Genomic DNA, 26598 nt, shown 5'->3' with positions numbered 1-26598 from the left:
ACCCAGGCTGAAAACGCGGATGTTACTAGTGTGAATTTTCTAGGGGTACACCTGGACCCCAAGTTCCAGTGGGGTCAACATATTGACTATCTGAGTAAAAACCTGTCAAAAAGCCTACATGTGCTCAGAAACCTAGCATCAAGCGTTTAACACGACATCTTGAGAACAGCCTATTATGCCATTCTTTACTCTCGTCTGACATATGCAATCTTGGTCTGGGGGCATTCGGCAGGAATGTCAAGAGTATTTGTGTGCAACATAAGGCTGTGAGAGTTCTTGCAGGCCTTAGGTTTAGGGACGACTGTAGATTCGCCTATGGGACTCTGGGAATTCTTACTGTACCCTCATTGTATATCCTTGAGAACCTTATGTTTGTTAAGAGGCATGGGGAGCACTTTGAGACCCATAGAGGTGTGCCCAGTCATAACACTAAACACAGGTGTGATCTTGTTCCGGCCTATTGGAGGCTAAGGAGGTATCAGACTGGACCAGGGTATTGCGCAATTAAATTTTACAATAAATTGCCATGTAACATAAAAGATCTTCCCACAACTCAATTTAAAAGTAAAGTTAAGGAAATTTTAGTAAGAAATGTATTTTATAGTAGTGAAGAATATCTGAAATCTCAACAAGAACTATTGTTCATCTCTTATCTTTGACGTGTGTTAGGCTATTGGCAAGTTTATATCAATAAATGAATTTGAGTAAATGAGTTTGATAACTCTGTTGGTAAAGTTAGTGTTAAGTGGTGTCTTACTTTTTATCTTTATTTTATTTAGTTCTAACTTTTTTAATTTTAAACTTTTTAACTATCTTAATTTTAGTGCTATTCTTAAATCGACGACCTACTTTATGTAATCAAAAGAGCAATAAATGAATTCGAATATAAAATATTGGAATCAGAATATGGACCCAATAATAATTCAATACTTGAATCCAAAGTTTCTACTATATTTGTTAAGGAATTCAAGGTTTATGCTCCCTATTTACTTTCAGAGGTTTAAATTCCAATTTTTTAGGACAAGTGATTTGTTAATATTCTTTTACCAATACATGAAGACATTCTTGACAGTGAAAAAGATTGTGCTGCCTTAAAAACTCTATTAATGGAAGAGATTTTTTAAACTTAAAGAATATAGGACCTCAAAAACAAGGACTGAAGAGGAGCAATCATCCACCAAAATAAGAGACAAGTCATGACTGTACAAGATATGCTCGATAATCTGCCTTGCAATATGCATGCATCACCAAGCACTGGAAGACTAGAGAATGCATTTTACACTATAACTTATGAGGCTTCAAAGTCGCTTCATCTTATTGCAGAGAAAATGGTAATGGGAGAACAGTCATCTATGTCAAGGATGAAGTTGAATTCAAGGTAAGGGAGGATATCAACTGTTATACATGTACTGCTATAGAAATAAGGCTGTGGAAGAGGAAATTATTAGTAGTAACTATTCTTTATCAAGCACAAGTTGTTATGTTTAATATTTTTTTAAATAAATTAAAATCTGTTTTAAATATAAATTTTAATGAATAATGTATGTGTTTTATAGCAGGAGATTTTAATATTAACATTTTAAACAAGCAGGATAATTCTGTACATCATCTTTTAAGTCTAGTAAATTTTTTAGTTAATTTAATTTTATCCCTTCAATTTTGAAGAAAAACTTGAGTAGGATACACCAGCTAGAGTTGTATTGACAAGCAGTATATGTGATTCCTGAACACCAGGTACATACCCAGTGAAACACATTTCCTAACACTGTCCACCACAGTTTAAAAAAAAAAATTTCAAACAAAATTCCAAAGCCTAGTAGAAAATCTTCCAGAGCTATTAGGCCTACTCCACATCTTACTTTGTGTAAAAATGAGATATGAGATATAATATAAACAGATATCTGAGGTATACAAAGGAAAAAAAGGAAATATTAAAAACAACCTCTTAAAAGGGACACATGGAAATCAGTATACCTGTAGAATAAATAATAGTGAACTATTATTTCAATATCAACAAATCTAAGTGTGCCTGACAAATTGTAAAAGAGATTAAGGATTTAGATTATGCACAGAAAAAAATGTAGAAATAGGTACCAGGTGATCCAACTGAAGTATCCAATATTATTAATGAATACATAATAAACACAACTCCTAATTTAATAAAAAAATTGTCCCAAGTTCCTTTCTCTTGCAATATACCAATACACAATAAGTCATTCTTTCTATCCCCAGTACCACCATTTGAAGTTGCTAGGATTATTTCTAGACTAAAAAATAAGAAAAGTTCAGGTTTTGATGAAATATCAGCATTATATGGGCACAGCAGTTTTCAAAAAAGGAGACAATGCTTAAGTAGAAAACTATAGACCTATTAGCTCACTGTCAACCTTTTCTAAAATCTTTGAGATATCAATGTTAAGTGCCTTATACATTTTTTTTATACAAAAAAGCTTAACACAACATGGTTACCTTAAAGGAAGGTCAGTAAAGACTTTGATTGGGTGGGAAAAAAATTCAAAATCAGCCTGGTTGGAGGGAACTTTTCTTTGGGCATATTTTTAGACATATCAAAGACCTTTGATCGACAGGATCATTTTGATAAAAAAGAGCTAGAAGTGTTATGATATATGAGGACCAGGCTTAGAGTGGATAAATTCATATCTATTGAAAAGAATACAAAGGGTAGTAGTTGATACTAATAAACAGCGACATTTATTTGATAAATGGGAACTTCCTCTAGGGATACCAAATGTCATAGGTCTTCTACTTTTTATTTTTTATATAAATAACATAGCACATAGAATTCTAAATAACAACTCCTTCCTTTACAATTTTGCAGATGACACTAATTTGCTTATAGCTGGATCAGCACTATCAGACCTTCTTGACATCTCCTGTGAGCGACTGAAGGTAACACAATACTGATTCACAAAAAACAAACTCAAAATTTTCTCTGGTTCAGAATCAAACAAAGAAACAGGGATATTCCAGAGAATCTCCCTCTCAATAGATCAACACAAACTCTGTCAGAATTTACAAAATGTGCAAGAACTTATATAAATAAAAATCTAGACTGGACACAACAAGTTTTAATTTTTTGCAGCAGAGCAAATGCTGATGATTGTTACACTTTAAGAATTGTTTCAAAATACTCAAACCTGAACAACCTGCATGGTACACAGTTAAAACCGTGCTATGCAAACATAATATACTCAATTTTAAAATATGGAATCATGTTTTGGGGAGGAAGTGTGACAGAGCTTTCATAGCAGAAAAAAGAGCAGTCTGAATGTAAAGATGGATCCATGTACATGCCATTTTAGAAAGCTGGAGAGAAACACTTTAAGGGCTTTATATTTATGAAGTCTTTTGTTCATGTTTAAGAACAGGAAAAAGGTTGGTGAGTACGAGTCCTACAGTCAGTTTTCTCCAAAAGATTTGTTGGTTTAACTATCCCAACATAGACTCAGTGCTACTGAAAAAGATTCTGCCTAATCATCTATTAAATTTTTCAATAATATTCCAAAAAATATCAAACAGCAACAAACTCTTCCTGTCTTTAAAAGGTTAACAAACAAATTGCTTGTAGAAATTGAACCATATTCTGTACAGGAATTTCTTAATTATAGTCCTGCTAATTCCTAATATGTATTTTGATTAGATACCTGCTTGTAAATATTTTTACATTTAATATTGTTTGTTTGTTTTAGCATTTTAATCCATAACCATTTATTATTAGCTTTGTATTTTAACTATTTTAAGGATTTTAACATAAGTTTTTTTAAAAGTCAAGACATTTCATTAAAAACATTTTCATACATGAAAATTTTGGAGTTAATGTTAAACATGCATGTGAAAGACCAAGGAGATTTAGATGATTTCAATATAAAATAAGAATTCTTATCATATGAATACACTTGAGTATAATTTGACAACTAAGAATTATTTCAACCAAGACTAGGCAAGATGTATTTCATGTAGCTTTATTTAAAGTTTATATAAAAAATCATTGTTATCCAACCTTGTTTCTATTTGACACTTGTTTCAAATTTACCACCTGAAATTGTGTATTTTGATGAAGACAATTTTCCTCCCCGGTGACTCTGTTTTATAGGTACCTAACTAAAAAACAGATTCAACTGCCTAGACTTTATCTTTTGGAAAAATCGGTAATTTAATATTTATAATAAGTCATAAGAATGGAGTTCTGTATTATCTTTTATCCTGTTAATAGGTGGTCATTCTCTGTCCTTTGCTTTAAAGCCCATTCCCTCTCCTAGCCAATGCTTAGATGAACCAACACCTGCCAGTAAGGCAGGTCATGGTCATGGGTGAAGAATATTTTAAGGAAACCTATCTTAGTATACATATAATAGAGAAAATGGTACAGAGATTGGTTCAAATAGACCATAACCACCCACCTTCCTGAGGGAACTCAGGAAAAGAGATTGAATAAGAATGTAAATAAATAAAAATGTATGATCCCATAAAATATATCTAAAAAATGAATATAGCTTTTCATTTAAAATGCCTCACAAGTTGCAAAACCATTGTAATTGACAAAACTGGTTCTAATTGCGATTACACTTGCTAACAAGTCTCGGTTAAAGGTTATAATAAAATTATGTAATTATACCATCTCCCCACTAACCAAGCCTTACAGGACAAGTAACATTAAAATGCTATAAAATGATGAGTAGTAGCAATAAATTGAATGCAATTATAACTCATTTTAATTAAAATTGCCTGGTAATGACTGTTTAAACAAGCATTCACATCAATTCTTAACAGTAAAACAATGAATTTATTTAAATAAAAGCACACATAATCACTATGTTAATACTTACATCTTGAAGGCTTTTGTTGAGCACAGATATATTATCCTTGTCTGAAAAAATACATTGTTATTAAAGGCAAGGTGTCTTATTCATAAGTTATATATATTTAAGATGGGTTTTCCTGTGAGACTGCTGTAAATAAACTACTTTTACGTCGAATCAAAAAGTGAAACTGCAAAATTCGACGATTTTTCTGATGAAACAGGAAATAAGAAATCAATTTTCTACAGCAGCTTCAAGGTGCCAAATATGACCTCAAATGGGATTGCAAAAAAATGGGTGTTGGTTGAGGCCAAATGTTTTATAGGGAAATTTAAAAGGATGAACTTACCGTCTGCCTCGCCCGCCCCCCCGGACTCATAAATACCGGAGGCTTCTTTTGTGTTATTCATATCCAAGGCCTGATTGGAGCTTAGGACTTGGATGGTCTCTAATTCTAAGGTATCGCCAGAGGCCATTTTTGACGCTTTAGCTGAACATAGGCGCTCCCAAATGTTACTCGGCTCTAGTCCAACAGCTTTTATGCGATTTTAATACCATATTCACCTGGGAAAACAGGAAATTATGTACGAATACTGAGGCAAACCATAAAACCCTCCCAACAAACTACAGTCTACACTTTTGACATAAACATTCCTGGTTCCTGTTCATTGACATATTTATCCCCACTCCTTAACCGATTTCATTGACACTTTTGGTCACGTGATCGTGGTGGTTGTTATCACCGTTAGATGGCAACATGGTCATATGTCTAAAGTAATATTGGATCACTTGTTATCCTTGTCTGTTGCATTATGGTAAAAAGAGACAGTCCTGACCGCGACATTTACCTAAAAACAAACTAATATTAGTATAAAAAACTGACACCCAACCTAACCTCAAAGTAGTGTGTTTTTAAATGTTTTTTTTAGGATTTTATATTTTACATTTTCCATGTATTTAAACACTTATTATAAGTAATATTAGCATTCAAATATAAACATTTTAATGATAAATCACTTTTTAAGCAATGGTGTCATTTTGTAGATATGGAATGAACTTAATAAAGTTGGGCCAAAATGCCCATTGCCCCTCTATAAGAAGAAGTTCCAATGCCTTAAAGACACTAAGGCCTTATTGCTCTCAAGGTAATTTTCTACTAAATTTTACATTTAAGAAAAAATTAATATTTTACTTTATTAGTAGAGAATGACCAAGAAACATTCATACCATTTATGGATATGATAAGACTGAAACGAGAGCAAGCCTCTAGAAGTGTTTTAGTTCAAGTTCAATCTGCCCAGTCACATAAACAACTTTTTACTTATTGCAACTCATTGGGGAAGGTGGATAATATGTTTCATTATTCTGAAGGCCCAGAACCTTTGGTAAGTACAGCCATACTTAATATACCTATTTTATATCCAATTTGGTTTAGTACAAATTGTATTTGTTCCTCGAGGTATCTTTTAATCATTCCTGATAGTGAAGTTTACTCTTATGGTAGGTAATAAAATTATTTTTATATTCGCTACACATTCAAGTGCTTTGAGTGGTAATTAAAATTTATTCTCTTGATAAAAAAATATCTTGCTGGGCTGATGTAACACAAATTGCTCTACTTTCAATATTAAGCACTGTGCAATGTCTTACTGTGAATAGGAATAGTATAGACTGTTTACTATCAATACCTCCTATATGCAAAAACCAGAATTGAAGATAGAAGGTATTGGTAGTAGACAGTCGGTATACCAAATATATATATAGCATTAATGGTTGTGAATTCAGACAAAGATGACTTGTTTTTGCTAATGGACTGTAAATGATGAATTTATAAAAAATCTAGTAAGGTATGTAGAAGCTTATCAATAAAAACAACAGAAAAATATACCCAAATTCAAAACTTGATGAAAATATTTTTAATAACCATTTTTGTTCCACCACTGGAGATATGATGAATAAACTTGAAAATTCTCACCACACATTTACAGACTACTTAAATTCTAATTCAATAAAATGCATACCATCTTTTAAGTTTCATTCTTTTACCTTTAGTGACGTTGTTATAGCTATCTCAGAGATAAAAAATAACAGCAGCAAAGATCCAGATGGTATTAACACAAGGATCATCAAAGCAATAAAAAATATAATAGTTCAACCTCTAACTGTATTTATAAATCAGTCTATAGCTTGCAATACTATATATAAAATATTAATAAATCTGTTTAATTTCTTAAAGCTTTCAACTCTGCAAAGGTGGTACATCTGTTCAAGAATAAAGGCTCAATTGATGATTGCAACAATTATCATCCCATATCTCTATTGCCAATATTGTCTAAAGTTTAATAATAATAATAGTTCTTTATTTGCTCATATACATCCAGCAGCTTAGCATCATCAAAAAGTATAGACTGTCAAATGCCAATAATACAGTGCATAAAGGGAGACATTAATGTATCAGAGTTTTACCTACATAACATAGCAAATAAAAAACTTACATTTTGTTCACAATATAAAACAAAATACAATTTTGATTCACATCAGAAATACTCACTAAGTATATATGAAACATTTGTTATACAGGTATGAAAGTATAATATTCGATAAATTTTGATAGACTAGGTTAAAGACTATTGTAGAATTTGTCCAATGAGTATGGACAGATCTACAAAATCAGGTTTTTCGCTACTTGGTTAAATCTATTTAAATGTAGTTGTTTTGTGGTTTCGGGCATTGCATTAAAAAGTTTTATGGCATTAGTCATATAGCCCTTATGGGTCAGACTAAGCCTGTGTTGTGGAAGTAAGAGATTTCCCCCATGTCTGGTGTCATATAGGTGCCTACTATTTACTGTGCTAAATCTAAAAAAGTGTGTTTTAGCAAACATCAGACATTGGTGGATGTATAGGCCAGGCATTGTCATGATTTTTAAATTTTTAAATAAAGGTCTACAACTATCTGTTGGTTTTTTGTTTTCTGTTTTCTAGAATTCTGAGTGCCGATTTTTGCAACTTCAATGCTCTCTGCCAGTCAGCCGAGTTACCCCAAAATAACAGTCCATATGACACTTTGAGTGCAACAAACTGTTTGCCATAAATCAATTAGGATTCCACAAAAACAAGTCAACAACATTGACCACTTTACTAGTAATATCTTGGAAGGTTTTAAAAAATATCTTGATGCTCTTACATCATTTTTAGACCTCACAAAGGCATTTGATTGCATCACGAATACCATCCTCTTACAAAATCTATCTTTTTACAATTTTCAAGATGATGCCATACAGCTCCTTAAATCCTATCTCACTGATCAAGATCAATATGTTCATTTCAACCAATGCATTCCAAAAAACAGTCTCTGAAGTTTGGGGTACCACAAGAATCAGTGTTTGGCCTTACATTGTTTCTCATTTTTATAAAGGACCTAACTTACTCTCAGGGTGAAGAGGTCAACACCATATTATTTACTGATGACACCTCTCAGAAATTGATAATCTAAATTACAAAACTTCAGAACAAATCTGTTTCAATGGTTTTTAGTAAATCACTTATCTTTAAACAATTCAAAATTTGTGAAGTATTAACTTAGGAACAACACTGAAATTGTACATCGTTCCTTGCCTGAATGTGGAATAAAAGCTAAATTTCTGGGCGTTCATTTGGATGCAGGATTAACCTAGGAGTAACACCTTGTAAGTCTCCTTATTAGGACATCTGGTCCAAGTGACTTCAAGAGATAGAAGTGAATTAAATTGTTTGAACTATTACTATTTTAAATTGTGCTATTCTTGTCTGGGGTCATTTTTGTCATATTGAGAAGACATTTGGGCAACAAAGAAAATGCATCCATATAATCTCTGGTCTTGACTATAGAGAGGACTGTTGTAATTTCCCACCAGAAACTTGTACCTGTACTGTTACTTGTAGTAATCTTGTACCTGACATTGGTTGTCTGGGAAGATCCAGAAGTGGTTCAAGATATTTAGCATTAAAATTGTTTAATTGAGTACCACCAAAGCAATTAAAGCTCTTAACTTTAATCAGTTCAAAGAAGTTCTTCCTAGAATGAATATGTATAAGAATTCACCACTTTATAAAATGTGTAAACATTTTAATACTTTTGCTAATTTTAATAGTTTGTTTAAAATTTTATTAGTATGTAACTTTGTTTTTATTATTATCATAGTTTAATCTATTTTGTTCTTATGTTTAGTTAATTGTATTAAAGATGTAATTGGCCTCTGGCTGTTGATACTGGTAAATAAATAAATAAATAAATAAAAATTGGACATTAAAGATCTTGCTTCTTTTCAGCATTTCATCTTAGTAGAATTTGCTACTGAGGAAGATGTTCAAAATGTCCTTGCTTCCAGCACACACTTACAAGAATCCCAATTGATCCCTACGAGTTCACACTTTTTATGGTTTAGGGCAGCAAGTAAAAAGCTGAATAAACTGAAAACGACCAAAACTGCGAATTTAATGGTCGAAGATGGAACACGGATCTTAAGCAATGAAGATGTAGAAAAAGAATTAAGGAAATGTGGAACAGTAAGCATACAGGGAATGTTATTTTAGTAGTCAGTTAAGGAATGTAAACTTATTATGACAGTTATGATATTGTGGTTTAACTGTTAGTGTCGCCAGTATTTTTTTACAATGTTGAGAAAAACTTAACCAGAATATTTCTTATGAAAAATACAAGTTTCTTTAAATAATATTAATACTCAACTTTATGTAGATTTCAGAACAAATTACACAACTTTATAAATTGACTAGACTAAATGATATCAGCCAAAGATTACGCTTTTTGACAGCAAAACAAGTGGAAAGCACCTTATCAGGGATGTTTCCAAATGTTTGTGCTTATCCATTTGGTTCTTCAGTCAACGGATATGGGAAAATGGGCTGTGATTTGGATATAGTACTCAGATTATCAGACCAACAGGTAAAAGTTTATGAAGCAAAAATGCCTGAAACGGCAAGAAAATGTGTTTTTCATCAGAAGTATTTAATTTTTTTTTAGGAAAATTTAAATAGTAGACTAATTTATCATTGTAAAGCCCCAACAGGATCAGAAAGATCGACGAGTCAAAGAAATATGGAAACCATAGGAGACCTAATAAATTTATTTCTGCCTGGCTGTTCACAAGTAAGAAGAATACTTCAAGCCAGAGTACCGATCATTAAATACCATCAGCAGCTCACTAATGTGGAGTGCGACTTGTCTATGGCTAATATGTGGGGCGCATTAATTTTTAATGTTAACATTAAATTGAATTGACATTTTTGTAGGAGCGGCGTTTACATGTCTGATTTCCTCTATCTGATGGGAGAAATCGATCCTAGAGTCCGCCCGTTAATATTTACCATAAGGAAATGGGCTAAAGATGTGTTATTAACGAACGTCTCGCCGGGACGATGGATTACCAATTTCTCGCTCACTTTATTGGCGTTGGCCTTTTTGCAACGACCGCTACGCTCTCCCCCAGTATTACCGACGCTCAATCAACTGATCAAATTCGCTGGTAAGGTTTTAAATTTACCCTTGAAATTTCTTTAATAGCAATTTTTAACTCATACCAAAGATAATTATACTAACGAATAGATAACCCACGTAAATGGAAAGCTGTGAACCGACAAGGAGACATCAATGCTTCCTTAAATAAGAATATTTTATGCGCTAACCGTGTAAGAATCGAAGCGACGTTGCCATTACTGATAACATCTTACACCTACCATATTATTGCATTGAAAAAATTTGTAAAAATCGCGAAAAATTGTTGAGTTATCATTTTGGTTTTGTTCGCATTAAAATTTCTCCATTATTATTTCAAACGCTAAAATTTAAAAAAAAATGCACGTGCCTAGACAAATAAAATGATTCCAAATCTATAAAGACTTAATTTTTGGCATTTTTTGCATTGATTTGTCTTTGTACCGCATCGCAAAATTATTATTGATAAGGCCTTAATCTTTAAAGTTGACATTTGAAGTTAATTAGGAACAAAGTGGAGGAACATGTTTTAATATGTTTTAATAGAAAATAATTCTCACAAACATTTTAAATAATAAAATCAAAGAAACATTACTAGTACCTATATTATTTTTATGAAAAAGCTTAAAATTATGGTTTAAAGCTAATTAAACAGGACAAAATGCCGGGTTGAATTTTGGTGCATAATTGCCTATATTTTATAACAAAGAAGATTATTCTAATACTTATACTTATATGTACATCACATACATATAATCTATATAATTTAATATACCTGTACACCCTGTATATATAATCTAATACAATAGAAATACGAATTATTTTATTTTACAGCTATATAATTGATACAGTTAAGTGTTCAAACTCAAATTGTAGGATTTTTCATAAATATGAGAATACAGGGTGTCTCAGATTAAAAAAAACATAAATTTTGATGCAATTAATGGGTATTGGTTTTTTAATTTTCTCCCTAAAAAATCCACAAACTAGTTAAAAAAATAAGCGGTTGATAAAAAAATTGCAAATAAAATATGCACATTTTTAATACAGCGTGTCCCTGGATGAAGGTAGTCGAAAACCATTAACAAAAGAATTGTTTTCGAAAACAAGAAATTATAAAATCTCGCAATTTGATAGGGTTGATAGGGATAGGGAGGCATACGACTTAAATATTTTTATGCTGGTGGCACTTCCGGTTATACAGGAAGTTAATGCTCATTAGCTTATATTAAATTATGTCTATACAGTGTGTCCCACTTAAAGGTTAGCCACCCCTCTAAAATTTTTGTTTCTTGACCAATTTTCAAAAGCTTTTTTTTGTTGGATAGGGAGGTCAAATGGTCAAAAATGGCAAGTTTGACATTTAGAGAAAGCAGGTGATGGCCTACTGTATTCAAGTTTGAAGTGCGAAAAATCGAGAAGTAGTATTAGCGATATTCATTTTTGAAAAATGCTACTGGATTATTGTTCAGGACCACTTAAAACATAAGTGTACCAAATTTGGTACAGGGTGTTGAAATAAATTGGAGTCAAATTTTTAACAGGCGCAATAACATTCTTAATCAAATACGAATATTTTTTAAATATTTTGGCTAATTGGCATGCGTCTTGAGAACACAAAGTTTGGAAATATCCTTCAATAGTAAAAAACATTCATTCATGAATGTTTTTCGTAGATCAAATTTAACGTAGAATCAAAAAATTAAATGAAGTGTAGAGCGTGCCTTTTAAAATAAGGCAGTTAGCAACAACTTATGGTATAACCGGAAATGCCATCATCATGAACATATTTTAGTCATATGTCTCCATTAGCCTTATCATGTTACCAACTGAAAAAATTGTTTTCGATATATCGATCGCGTCAGTTCGTGGGACACCCTGTATAATGAAGAAAGCTTGATAATAACAAATAGTACGAAAAACTACTTATTTTTTAAATTTTTTAGTTTTTGTTTTTGTTCTTTTTTTAAAGGCTCGTCCCATTTGCAAAATTTAAATATATTAGTGATAACCAAATGATGCACTAAAAAAAAATTGTGTGAGTAACAAGAATCGTCCTTACTTCCTAGCCAAGTAGAAATCTCTTTTTGAGCAATAATTTTGTTCTTTATATTTTACTAACTACCAACTCTATTTACTACCAATACAGTAGTCATGTATAAAATGACAAACTTATTTAACGGTCCACTAGTCAAGATAAAAAAATGTTGGTTGTTACATTGCAATAAAAAAAGATATTTTTTTAATTTTTATATAGATTTTTGGCTATAAAGCTTAATATAAGCTCACAGAATCGGCGTGAATTGATATATATGTCAAAGGTATTTTGACTATCAAAGTAACAAGTGGTAGAGATTTAAGCTATTTAAATAAGTAAAAAATATTTGTGCGTGACGTGCTATTTTATAGGCTGTAGATTTTAGTGCTCTTTAATAAATTGTAATACTTTTTTCTCTAAGTTAAAGAGGAAAGCCAATCCCTATAAAAAATAACATAGGATTTCCTGTGTCCCACTTAGCAATGGCACACTAAGTATACAAAACTGCATGAGCACAAAAAAACGATGGCGCGCAAAAGAGAAATTCTATCAAAAATATTTATAACGATCCCATCCTCAAACTTCCCCAAAATCGGTATCATATAAATACCTACCTATTTAAAAAGAAAAGCGTAACTTATATTTTTTGTCAACCTGATGATCTAAATTCGACGATTCGCTAATTTTTGAGTTTATATACTTTAAAGTTGGTCAAGATTAGAAGATTCAGTATAATAAAATAAAATAATATATTTTTCGCCTTCACTCAAAAAGTTCACTTTATTGACTTTTACAGATGAGGCAGTAAAATGATTATTAGGGAGTAAAATGATGAAGTTTACTACACGAGCTTTAGCGAAGGCAGTAATTTTAAAACCCCTATTTTACTCTAATAAATAACTATTATTATTTGTTATGGTACTATTTTTAAGGTTTTATCTCAAAGTAATTATTGTTTAGTAATTTGACTATTTAAATCGGTATTATATATTTTTATTCTTTAAATTTAATTTTCAGTATTCAAAAATTAACTTTGTACATCACCTCATAGTTTTACCGATACGACATTTTTCATTTACCTAAAAGTCAGAAAATTATAGTTTTTGGTTAACTGTAATTTTCATTGCCGAATAGTTCCCAATTAAAAGTTGAGATAGATATAGATTGTAGGTGATGTTCATTTCATAGGTATTCAGCTGTAACTTTGCGTAAAAATACACGTATTTATACCTGGCTCTTCTAGGAGCCACAGTTAAAGACCCATGAAACTAACTTTAGGTACAAGGTGTTCCATTTAAGAGGAAAAATGGCATATTTTTTACTTTTTCCGTATATTTACAAAATTGAAGATATCCAAACGACGTATTTTAACTCGGAGAATTTAAAAATCTTAATAAGAAAACAATGTCGTCAGTCTTTTTTGTTTTTTATGAAATTGTTTTCTTATTACGATTTTCAAATTCTTCGAGTTAAAATACGTCGATTGGCTATCTTCAATTTTTTTAAATATACCGGGAAAGTCAAAAAATATGCCGTTTTTCCTCTTAAATGGAACACCCTGTACTTACTTACTAAGGCACTGTTAAGGTTGAATATGTTTATAGAACTCTAGGACTTACCGCAATTTAAAATCCAACGTTCGCAAATACTTGGATTTTTATAAGGAAATTTAAACATCTTTAACGTAGGATTCTCTCTTCTAGTTCGCCTACAGTCATAATATTGGCATACATTGCCCGACATTATGTATTACAGAACCAATGACAAAATTTAAAAAAAATAACAGAATTACGTCCGTCACAAGAGCGAATAACAAAAATAATATTGTGTTGCTCAGCCGAGTCGCAGCCGCCAAATTAAATTTTGCAACACAGCCAAGTGATCGGCCAGATTTCAACGCGTAATTTCACCGATGGATCCTCGCTCGAAAAGCGGGGATCCTTTTAGGTGGTCAAAAAATTTACACGGGATGGATTTTCTATAGTTTACTATTATTTTCTTTGCTCATACTCATACTCATATATTACCAAAATTAAATTATTACATTATGTATGTGTTTATATTGTACAAAAACTTTTATGTTTACTTTTGTAATTATATTAGGTACCTAGAAAACCTAATTTCTGTATGTATCATAATAACTATAATACTAAGAGTTTAACAATAAAAACTAACTGGATAAATATTAAAATAAGATATAGTTGTGCACCATTTGCTCAAACTCATAACAAAACTTAGCTTGATAATTATTGAATTAAAAAAAAAATGACATGTGATACATTTCTTATTAAAAGCTTTTCTGTTCCCTGTCATCCTTACTGTTATCGGCAAAATATTTTATATTTTTACTTTAAGAGCGCGCTCCACCCGGTGATCAAATCAGTTTTGCAGCCCTGTCGTATTTTTGTGTCGCTTTAGCTCGAAGTCGCAATGTCGCCGGCGCATCGTTTCAAGCATACATTAAAATACAAATATGCCTAGCCAATGAGAGCGCTTCGGCATCCGCGAGGGCGTGGTATGCGAACCGCCAAATTCAAAATAGGAAATTTTCAATGTATGTAGAGTTTTTCTATTCATATTTATATTTAATTAGGTTTTTATGATGCGTATATTATTTTAGATAAAAAAAAGTGCAATATGCATTAAAAACATTTAATAAGAAGATATTTTAGCTATTATTAGTAAATGGATTATTGATTTTTTTTAATATTTACAGCGTGTGATCAATTATTATTTTAAAAATATTTTATAAATACTTGGCAAATTTGGTTTTTATAGCAAATTATCTCGTTTATTGACGAAATTTGTTAATCATTTGGTATAGCGGTACGTGTAAGCGCGATGTATGAATTATTTAATTATTATTGTTAGTTAAATATTAAAAATGGGGTCATACGGATTGAATTGGTGTGTAAAACTGATAAATTAATTGGTTAATAGGTGGATGAGTGGATAAATAAAAATTACAAAATAAAAATAAATGGCAATTAAATTTTTTAACAATATATGGTGAACATTTTAAAGTTCGCATTTTTACATACCTCTGTGTCATAATTCTAATATGCACCTTAGTAATATAATAATTGTCAATAGTTATTTGAAAGTATAATATTATTTTAATTATTTTAAATTGTCCACTACCACTATACATATTCTATACATTATACTTTAGTGGTTGATATAAAGTATATATATGGTTGGAAAAGCTGGATAAAGGGTAAATATAACTAAAAAGTCAAAGTATAAGAACAGAAAACAAAAAAAAAACGTAGAAATTATATTTTAACTTTGTTTATTTCAAATAAAAAATATAAATTTATTTATTTAAATATAATAATTTATGGTATTTTTAATATCAACAACCTCAAAATTAAATGCAAAGAGGCTAAATGTATTAATCTGGTATATAGTATGTAGTATGTAGACTCGCACTTCTTTAGCTTATTTGTCATCTCTGCTGGTCATGTATATACAGCCCAAACCATTCAAATTTCCATACAATAGTAACATGGAAGAAAATTACTGCTCTGTAAACATTTTAATTAATAAATATATACTCACAGAGGATCTTCCCCCTCGTTCAATGTCAATTTCAAGTTAGCTTTTCTGCACCCTAAAAAATATTAAAAACATAGCAAACAAAATGTAATAGAAAATGATTAGTTGAATATTAACATACAAAATAAGCTAACATTTTAGTCTTAAAATAAAAGATATAAAAATAGTTATACAGAAACCAACACCTATGACGTCTTAAAATTTTGTTTTTACAATTTGAAACCTACACCAAATTAAGCCTTACAAAAACTATACCTAGTTATGTATGTGACCTCTTACATAAAATTTGTATTTACAATTTGAAACCTGCACCAAAACCTTACAAAAAATATACTTAGTTATATTATACTGATGAACACAAAATACCGTATAAAATACCACATCCTATTTTTGTTAACTTCACAGCTATACAAACATAAAAAAATAGCTACAATTCAAATATTATCTAGCCATTAAATACACAAAGAAATCTAGCTTATTTTTTATTTGGATAGTACATTTGTTTTTCAATTTTTCTTTTCTTTTCAATGCCCTGAGAATTTTCTTCCTCCGCTTCTTTTTTAAAAAAGTGAAATTTTTTTATTTCTTCCAGGCATTTGGGATAAAAATTTTGCTTATTTTTCAGACGTTTTGTGTAACAGTTAAAAAATTATTAATTTTTTTTTGAGAATTTAGATAGTTCATTTCATTTTTTTTTTTTAATTTTCCAGGTATTCATATAAAAATACTGAAAAAACATTTTTTTTCAGGCTCAATATTCATGGAAGAATTTTAAAAATAATTAAATTTCCATTAATGCTAATTTTTCAATTACTATACTTAAAAAGATTTAAAAATTTTCAGACATTTGGGATGAAACTTCATTCAAATAATATCTAAAAATCAAAAATTAAAAAAAATATATTTAGGCATTTAAATATTTTCCACCTTAGTCATTTGTCTGAGTTACCAAAATATCCAATTTTTGTCGCCTCTGTATAATAAAACTTCCATTACTCTCTATTACTTCCTTTACATAAGACTTACTCGTAGTACAGTGCCTTTCGCATACAATAATTCCTGATTATTGTATCTTCCTTTTGTAACAAAATTTGTATTAGCTGTACGTAAATAAAAAAAAGAAAACTTTGTTATTTAGTTTTAAATTTGTTGATTACAGCCATAAATCTGGCAAATGCATTTTTATCTAAACTTCTACCATAGCTACAAATTTCTTGCAATGCAATCTTAAAATAAGTATAATCAATGTAACTTATATTTTACTCAAACTACTTCTCGATTTTCTTCAAAGTCCATTGCAGAACTATTGGCTTTCATTTTTGAACTCTCCTGAATAAAATGGTTTACATCCTCCTGATAATTGATTTGGCTAGTTGTGGGTTGATCAACAAATAAAACATTATCCTCTTCCTCTTCACTCACAGTTGGGGAACCTACAACAAACTTGCTCCTCTGGCTTCTATTACAATTTTATGCTGATAGCTATTTGAGTTTGGTCTTGTTGACATGTTCCTTGAATGCGAACGCTTTCCCCAGACCTCTCACTTTGCACGCGTTTATTAAATCCTAAAAGTAAACACAACAAAACATACTTATGTATGTTTGATAATGATAACTAAGACGTTTTACAACCTCTGATTTCGCTCCTGTTGCAATTGTAAAATATGTGTTCTTCCCCATTTTTAAACTTGTTTCGGGTCTGACAAGCATAATCTACTTCCCTATTATCTTGTGCCCTCCAAGATGTGAATTCTTCAAAATTCTTAAAATTTAAAATTGATTCTTTGACAGTTATATGGTGAATATCAAGCAAATGTTTGTTTAAACAGTTAAAATATGAAAATGTCTGGATATCATTAGTACACATTGGACATATAATGTGTTTTATTTGTTCCTTCCCAACAAATTCAGGGTGAAACTTTTTCCAATGCCTGTTTCTGGTAGATGTGCTTGAAAATTCCTTCTCACAAACTTTACAAATTGCATTTTGTTGACTGCAAAATAAATAATTATTCAAATTAGAACTAAAAAAAGTATATGTATCTTACCTTAGTGATGCCATAATTGTCTAACAGACAGCAACAGATAAGTGCAAATATTGGTTTAAGTGGAAGGAAATTATGCACTAAGAAACACTGGCAAGTTTATTGATAGGTAATGAAACTCGTACACTAAATTGTTTGTTTTTGAGCCCAAAACCAGCACAGATATGGATTGTATAGATAATGGAGTAAAGACTCAACACTCTACACTATGAATTTTCACTCAAATAGTCGCAAAGTTGATATAATTGTTGATAATTAAATCAATTATTAGGAAGCAAGCAAAGCAAATAAAATCTGCGATATAGGTTAAGTTAAACAAAACCAATGCCTTGATGGAAAACAGGCAAATAACACAATGGACATTCGACACACTCCCGAAGCTTCCCCCGAAGCGACTCCGCGAGCGCCCGAACAGGGTGACCTCGACACATAACACACCGCTCGGAAATACTCGATTATGTTGAGATGAGAGAGACAACAAATCGGAAATCACTTACCAGAATACGTACCGAAAAAACCTTTCGAGACACTGAATTATCGAGGTTGGCAGCGCCACCGTCTATAGATTACAAGTTGTAATCTATAGACGGTGGCAGCGCTATTATTTTACAGATAATAGACTATTTTTTTAGGTGATCGAATAGTGATACCATTCGATAAATCGTTAAAAAAAATAATTAAAAAACAAAACTAATTTCAATAGCTGTCTTATTACTCTTTTTAGTATATGTTTCCTATTTAATGGTTGGGTTGAGTTGTATTGGGCTGGGTTGGGTTGGTTGGAGCTGAGTTGGGTTGGTAGTGATTTTTTTTATATAAAAGGCGCTGGGTGCAAAAAGGACCTGTTGGGTGAATATTAATTTTTCATAAGAAAAACTGATTGCGCAAAAAAAAACGAACAGGGGTAAAATTATAATATTTTTTATTTTCTTTTTTCAAATGATTGAGTCTCCGACAACGAATTTATAATAAATACGACATACATTAACTTTTGTAACTGTTTAATTTTTTAAATTCGTACAAAAAAACGGCGTTCGATAGGATAGTAAACTGTTACCGTAATTTGTATACATTCCAGCCCTGACAAAACTCAACAATATGAATGAAAACTTGGCTCAATCTAAATAAGGCTGTAATATATGATATTCTCTAAGAACCTGTTTCTTCTCCTACATATAAATATTATTTTAAATTTAATTTTTATTAAATACACTTTTTTACAACACCAATTCAGAAATAATGTTAGTCACAAATTACTTGATAGCAATAAGTGTGTGTATAAGTAAATTAAAAACTGTATAGTGTATTACAGTCCTTTTGGTTATTCAGTATGTTATATTTAAGCTGACACACTATAGTTTATAATCCAAATATCCTCGGAGGCATAGGACTTCATCAAAATCATCCAGTTTCTCCAGCATATTATCCTAAATTGCACTTTTTCAAGTTTATTAATCAAAAGTACCTAGTAAATATAAACACTATCACCACACCTTGGCAAGTCAAATGGAACTTTGTTTGCCACAATTTTACACAAAAAAAACTTGCACTTTCCCAAGTAATGGTATGTTTTTTTGGCGTCAAATTCCTCTTCACTTCGCAATAAGTATAATGCAGGTATTTAATGTTCTAAGAAGAAGAATCACAGGATAGGAGGCCAAGTAGTAAATTACACAAAGTTAGTTATAGTGTTTCTTAATCAGTATCAGGAAGTTCATCCCAGGTCCTTTGTAGTTATATCTTAAAGCTTCAAATATACTGAAAAACTCACAACTCACAAATTAATAACTTTTGGCAAACTATCGATAAATATAAATTAATTATTGTAAGCACGACTCGAATGTAAACAAAATAATATACCTATACCTAACCTTATTTTATGTTAGATGACAACACTACAGCTATTCGAATAAAAATTGGCTGACGTGTAAAAGACCCAACCGATCATACTCGAACGTTTAAAATATTTCGCGGGTATTGTGTCGAATGTCCATTATGTCGAATGACGATTGTGTCGAATGCACCCGTCTCTTTTTTATATTTTACCTGTGATTTTACGTGTTTACTTGTAACTATTAGCATAATAAGTTCATTTTTTTTATGTTATGCGAGTCATACTATAAAGCGTTTAGAAAAAAATCAAACATTGTTTTACATTTAACAAACAACTTTTAATTTCATTAAATGAATGAAAATGAAGAAAATGAATTGATGGGATAAACAACTAAAATTTTAAGTATACAGGGTGTTTCAGATTTGACCATTGGGACCTGAGTAACAACAACTTGCAAAATTTTTTAAGCCTTTCAGCCTTTCCATAGCTTTCAAAACGACTTACTCGCTGTGTTTAAAAAAAAAATGCATGCAAAACAAGCATTTTTTTTTTTTTTTTAAAAGTTCATGCAAAAAACTGTGCATTCTAAAATTAATTAAAATTACTAGTAGAAGTTAACGTAAATATTAGCTAAATTCAAATAAGTCAGTATATTGTGATGGTCGATTGGTTAGAAGCGATACGTAGAGATGTCTGGTTTCAGGTTAGGTGCATGTTGCTAAACTACATCAAAGATCAAACAAAAACATATAAAAGTAAAATAAATCTAAATTTCGATATATTTATGATATAATTTCTTTGTTTATTCTAAATCGTGTGTCCTCGATAGAGAAAGGTAACCCTTTCTTCCCTTATCTGACGTCTCTCCCAATTTGCTGCTCTTAAGTCCGCCAACCGCTCCTCTTCTTCAGCAGCTAATATGGTATCTACATTTATGGGCAACAAATCGCCAAAGTCACAAAAACTGGAAGAAAAATACAATATAAAAATAAGCACTGCATATAATATACAAGCAAGGTTCTCTCTCTATACAAGCAAAAACAAATGAACGAAATAATAAAATATAGTCATAAGGTTTACCTACCTAAGTTTAATTAATTTTTAAAGAAAACAGATAGAAATAAACCCCGGAACTCAAAACATCTATGAATATAAACACGAAGATAAATAAAAATACTTTTTAATTTTTTGGTGTTGCTATGATATCTAGTGAAATTACCAAAATAAAAGTGAAATTGCCCTAGAAATCACCAATTCTTAGTCGAATATCTGAATACATCCGATTCCCTGTCGATCCGATTCCCGATGCTCTTTTGTCTCTTGCATCACGGGCATATTTGGAAAGCTTTTGATTCTCCATGGTCAAATCTTCGTTCAGGTAAAAAGGACTCTGTCCTGTAGCCCACAGGATTATGCGGTAATCTTAACAGTATCTTTGTGTTTTTTAAATAACAAGGTTTTTTTCCCGTTTAGTGCTTAGTTTAATCAAAATAGGAGAGTTCATATTTTGATTTAGTGCATTGCACTGCTTTATTTATAGAGATTCCAAATTCATACTCTTGAAAAAAGCCTTAACATCAGGCACATTTGCCGAGTTTTGGAATTTGATACGAGAGATAATTACATTGTTCTGTTTTTATTTTTGTTCAGAGTGTCCTATTTTGTTTTCTGGTGCCTTAATTTTTTGCTTTAATGCCCTATTTTCTGTGCTGTAAGTTTCAACAAGTCTGTAAATGCTGCCAGATTCTTTTTTTGGTCCTCAAACCACTGGGAGATAAACTCTAAAGATTTTTTTATATCAGATATCTGTTTATTAATTGTATTGGTTGTGCTAAGCAGTTCTAGTGCACTCTAGGTGCCTCGTCCACCTTGTACACAAGTTTCACCACATTCTGTTAAATAATTTTGATGTCCTTTTCCAGGTTGCCATACTTTTACTGAAGGTCCTTGGAATCTTTTCGTAAACTGCCCATTTGCTTTATATTGTACAAGCAGTCCTCAGAGAGGAACATTACTATACGAGTGTGTGTCAACAGTGCTCGTATATCGCTGGAGGTTAGTTTGAGCACTTCCTACAAACCATATTTTTGCAGAGGTCGCATGGTCTACCAAAAAGGTCTTTGATAATCCTGTCTTTATAGTGACGTCTACATAAATGCAATTTTTCCTGCACTTAAACACGCACTCATATATGAAGGTAAACTTGGTTGGTCTGTCCAACAGCACCAAAAAAATATGATATTCCAATTGTTCTATGACCTCTCCAATCAACAATTATGCAAGAATCGCGACTTGTGTATTTGTTTAATTCAAAATATCTTTAAAAAAATAATTTGAAAAACAAAACAAGTGTTGTGATATACAGTGTGTCCCAGGATGAGCGAATTTATACGTAAAAATTACAAAAAAGTTTTGGGTTGAAATTTGACCGTTTGGCATCCAGCCCTGCTTGATTAAAAAATAAAATTTAGCATATTTTTATTTTTTTTAAATCAAGCATGCATTGATGCGAGCATTTTTTAAATTTTATAAGTAGGTAAAGTAGTATTTCTAGGCAAGACATAAGAAAAAGTTGTTTAGAATGCAAAATTATGCCCGAATACCGAATTTCATAACCATAGGCCTACACTCTAAATGTGTCCGTCAATCTTACAGCAGTATTAACTGTTATAATTAAAGCAAATTTACCATGTCAGAATGTGAATTTACTATATTTATTAAATTAACCTAAATGATACTAGATTTAGGAAAATCACAGCTTTTTTACTGTCGATATAGTCATTTTGCATAAAAATTAATCCATATGGTTAAAAAACGTCACGAAAATTACAGAGCCCGTAAAACTGATTGAAATACGGTTAAAATTTCCTGCTTACATTATTATAACATCACAGGTGCTTGCATCTTAGTAAGCCAAATGCAAGATCGAAATTGGTATATGAATAGAGGTACCAAGAGAATAGGTTATTTTATTAGACCAAACGTTTCTGCAAAAAAAATTCACAAAAAGAAACTTATTAATAGAAATGCTGGGTGCTCTGCATTAACGTAGAAACCACTAATAAAAAATGATGCTAGTAATTCGAAAGTAATTATTAATAGTATTGGACCACACCAAGCTTAAAGATTTGTTAGAAGAAACAAACAAAGACATTTCTTAACAAATACTAATCCGCCTATAATTGGGAGTATTAAAAAAATGGCCTGTGCTTTTTACTAAAAAAGCTATATTTTGGCATTTTTCAAAGCTGACCCAAAAAGCTAAGTATAAGAAGTTTACAATTTTTGACGAAGATCAGGACGAAATCGTGCTGCAGTCACTGAGGATACTGGCACATTGCTTTAAAGAAGATTTGTCGACCTTTTGTTATCAATTTGACGTAAGTGCAGGCTGTAAATATATAATTTTTTAATAGCTTACGGTTTTTTCTTTTTTTAAGAACATCAAACCTGAAAGTCAAGAAATATGAAATCCCATAAGTTTTGGAATTATATTAAAATTTTTATTAATATGGATGTTAACATTGTTTTGTTTACATTCGTTTAGTATATGTACCATTAAAAATAAACTTAGTGAAATTAAGCTTTTAAGCATTACTTTAACAAAACATGTAGTTCAAAAAGCAAACAAAATAAGGGGCCCATATTGTTTTTCCTGCATGTAAGCATGTTAAATGTTTATAGCTTAATAAGTCCTAATTTTTTAAGGTTAATTGCATTAAGTTTATCTTTTATCCTTTGTTTCACTACAAAATAAATTTGTTATGTTAAGATATGTTTAAATAAATGTATAAGGAAATATATTTTTATTTTTTCGTAAAGCTTTTAGTTTTGGATAATCCCACAATTTTTAAACAAATCTTATTTAAGAAATATTACAGCAAAAATATATTATATCTAAATATAAAACAAAAACACAGAAAACATACCAGCATTTTTTAACCAAAAATATTATAGTAAATTTACAGGGTTTCTGAAAAATGCTTAACCTTTTTTACAGGATTTTTACCTATATAATCATTGAATTTGCATTAAAACCATTGTAAAAGTACAAGACTACAGTAAATCTTTAGTAATATTGCTTAAAAATTACTATAATTATTGCTTACATTTTACAGAAGACCGCAGTAAAATTACAAAAAAAAACAGACAATTCACATTTTTACAGATATTTTAAATTTACAGTACTAAAAAAAGTTTACCACTTCTTTTGCAGGCAACATAATATGACCTACTAAATTTGCTGTAAAATTACCACATTTTGATTTTCAGTGTACTTTGATTTTTACGTTTAAATTATTTATTATTTATTTAATTATTTATTCTCACTTTTTTAAAAGTTTGAACAAAAACTAAATAATCCATTAATAAATAGAAAGAAAGAAAGAAAGAAAATGTGCTATATTACGTAAGACAACAAAATCTTGTGTACAAGCATCCTAAAAACTAAAAAATTCCAAATTCACTTTAAATTTCAAACAAACATAACATCTAAAACACTTTACCATAACATTTACACACATTACCAAAATTAATCATAACAAAACAGATTGAGAAAAAAAAAAGCATCTTTTTGATAAATTTCATTAAAAAATAAGTAAAGCTGTCAATAAAATAGAATTTAGAAGAAGTAAATTAAATTATTTAACAGGAAACAAAACTAAAACACTAAAATGATGTCAGAGCACAGGTTAAAAGGTATCATTAAAAAAATCGTCAAGGCTATAATATGCCCTGGATAATAAAAGGGATTTTAATTCCTTTTTGAATCTCTTAACTTCTAAAATTTCTCTGATACATAGAGGAACATGGTTGTAAATTTTTTTGCTAAGGTATATAAGTGAGTTCTTGGTGAGGGAGGATGTAGGGATTGGTACGGGAAAATAGTAAAAATTATTTTAAAAATTATTGCCCTTGGACTAATTCTTTTTACGATCGGTAGAAATTTTTTGCTCGTGGAATGCTTGCCGCTTATTATATTGGGTTTTTTTTTGCTGCATTTACGAGTTTTTGTCGAACTTTTTCAAATGTAAACATTTTCAATTAAATGTGGCAGCTACTATAAAACAGTCACCGTCAAAGTTATGTACAAAAAACGTACTTATGTCATTATCTTATTGTAAAGTTATTAACAATCATTAAATTTTGGAAAGAGTTTTTGAAGAATACTTAGAATCTTTACCAGTTGATCAAAGATTAAATCTTTAATATTAACACGACGGCTGTCCAGCGCACTCCACTATTCGAGTAGCAGAATGGTTGAATAGAACTTTTCCGAATCAATGGATTGGAAGACGCGGCCTAATTGAGTGGCTGCCAAGGTCACCTGATTTAACTATTTATTCCTATTTATGGGACCGGCTCAAGCAGATTGTTTATTCCGAGCCATTACCAAATGACAGGGAATTACTAAAACAAAGAATTAGAAATGCTTGTAATTCAATTTCCATTGCAGAAATTAGAAATTCTTTTAAAATGTTTAGGCAAGTAATTGAAAAATGTTTCGATAATGAAGGTAGCTATATTGAATAAATTTAAAATAAGTAAATAAAATAAATTTTCTTGTTAATCTATGTACATTTTATTACATTTACAAACATATTTTGAGGATGGTTTCTAACTCTTAGATCAGTGATTTAACAACTGTTAGAAAATATATTAGTTAATTTTTCTCTAATAATTAAATATTAATAAAAAAATTAATTAATAATATTTTACCATAATGTTGCATTTTAAACAACTTTTTCTTATAAATTTTGTTTGTATCTTGCCTAGAAATACTACTGTACCTACTCATAAAATTTTAAAATGCTCGTATTAACGCATGCTTGATCTAAAAAAATATATAAATATGCTAAATTTTATTTTTTAATCAAGCAGGGCTGGATGTTCAAAGTTCACACATGGACGGTCAAATTTCAACTATAAAATTTTTTGTCATTTTTACGTATAAATTTGTTCATTCTGGGACACACTGTATATATGTATATACACATGTATATAGCCTTACTTTTTATGTTACTGTCTTAACTTAATTAATTTTACTGTCTTATTTCAGGGCCAACAGACAATTATGTGACAGAAGACGGAATACATGGCACTTTTCTACGGGACATAACGAAACTGAACTTTAAAACTGAAAACGAGTGCTCGCTCGAGTCTCTGCTGTTAGAGTTCTTCGAATTTTATTCTCAGTTTGATTTCGTCAATAAGGCGGTGTGTCTTAACGAAGCTGTAGCACTGACAAAACCTGAACACAGTCCCCTGTACATAATAAACCCGTTAGAAAGGGGATTGAACGTTAGCAAAAACGTCAGTATAGAAGAATTGGAACGGATGAAGATCGAACTGAGAAACGCCGCCTGGATATTGGAGTCCAGAGAAAGTTCACTTGAAAATCCCGGTCTTTTGGCGATGTTCGATAGCAGGAAAGACATGAAACAAAAAATTAATTTCACTTTTGCCCAAAAGAATCATAGACTGATGGAAGTGAGTACGTTATTTCAAGAGGGGGAGAATGTGTCGTTTAAGAACGCTGAGGTCCAGAGGGAAGTAGAAAATATCAAAAAAGAAACGGCACAAAACATATTAAGGCACACGAGACAAAAGTCGCGTAGGTAGCAAATGGTGTATTTAGGAAAAGCGAGTTATTATTGTGATTGGACATAAATGAATTTTTACTATTAAATATTTAGTTTTGTTTTAACATCATGAAGTTTCAATTTTTAGAGTTTTGTAAAGCTTTTGACTGTATCAGAGTTTTTTTTAATCCACAACTCCTAGACTATTAGATCTTGTAAGCATTTTCGG

General features: G+C 30.8%; 2 protein-coding genes across 20 annotated transcripts in view; one reads left to right on the top strand and one right to left on the bottom strand.

Annotated features, from left to right (window-relative positions):
* Nucleotides 1-5496, bottom strand: part of LOC126739503 (phosphatidylinositol 4-phosphate 5-kinase type-1 alpha) — a 115069-nt gene extending 109573 nt beyond the window's left edge. For 11 of the 15 annotated variants that reach the window (XM_050445222.1, XM_050445223.1, XM_050445224.1 and 8 more), the window contains exons 1-2: nt 5170-5496; nt 4848-4888 (exon numbers count right to left, since the gene is read on the bottom strand). In XM_050445222.1, the coding sequence (XP_050301179.1) occupies nt 4848-4888; nt 5170-5296 (168 nt within the window). In that variant the 5' untranslated portion in view covers nt 5297-5496. The remainder of the gene's footprint in view (nt 1-4847; nt 4889-5169) is intronic. The other 4 variants (XM_050445231.1, XM_050445228.1, XM_050445230.1 and 1 more) reach the window with 2 other exon arrangements.
* On the top strand, nt 1045-26496 carry LOC126739507 (poly(A) RNA polymerase, mitochondrial). 5 transcript variants are annotated; one of them, XM_050445238.1, is made up of 8 exons: nt 1045-1378; nt 5865-5965; nt 6021-6205; nt 9131-9367; nt 9558-9764; nt 9843-10057; nt 10112-10344; nt 25847-26496. In XM_050445238.1, exons 1-8 carry the CDS (start codon nt 1197-1199, stop codon nt 26407-26409), a joined length of 1923 nt encoding a protein of 640 aa, XP_050301195.1. In that variant the 5' UTR covers nt 1045-1196; the 3' UTR covers nt 26410-26496. The 5 variants fall into 5 exon arrangements, with proteins under 5 accessions (XP_050301195.1, XP_050301196.1, XP_050301200.1 ...); XM_050445239.1 differs by having other exon boundaries at nt 1053-1378; nt 6024-6205; XM_050445242.1 differs by lacking the exon at nt 1045-1378 and adding an exon at nt 5757-5794 and having other exon boundaries at nt 6024-6205.
* Nucleotides 26497-26598: the final 102 nt, after the last annotated feature.

This window comes from Anthonomus grandis, chromosome 8 (assembly GCF_022605725.1).
Source record: "Anthonomus grandis grandis chromosome 8, icAntGran1.3, whole genome shotgun sequence".
Taxonomy (NCBI): domain Eukaryota; kingdom Metazoa; phylum Arthropoda; class Insecta; order Coleoptera; family Curculionidae; genus Anthonomus; species Anthonomus grandis.
This window is presented reverse-complemented; position numbering and strand designations above follow the sequence as displayed.

Bases quoted from the DNA above. Each gene is read 5' to 3' on its own strand.
- LOC126739507 (XM_050445238.1), top strand. From the start codon at position 1,197: ATGACTGTACAAGATATGCTCGATAATCTGCCTTGCAATATGCATGCA. The intron at 9,368-9,557 runs GTAAGCATACAG...AACTTTATGTAG, and splicing joins AATTAAGGAAATGTGGAACA to ATTTCAGAACAAATTACACA. The intron at 10,058-10,111 runs GTGGGGCGCATT...ACATTTTTGTAG, and splicing joins GACTTGTCTATGGCTAATAT to GAGCGGCGTTTACATGTCTG.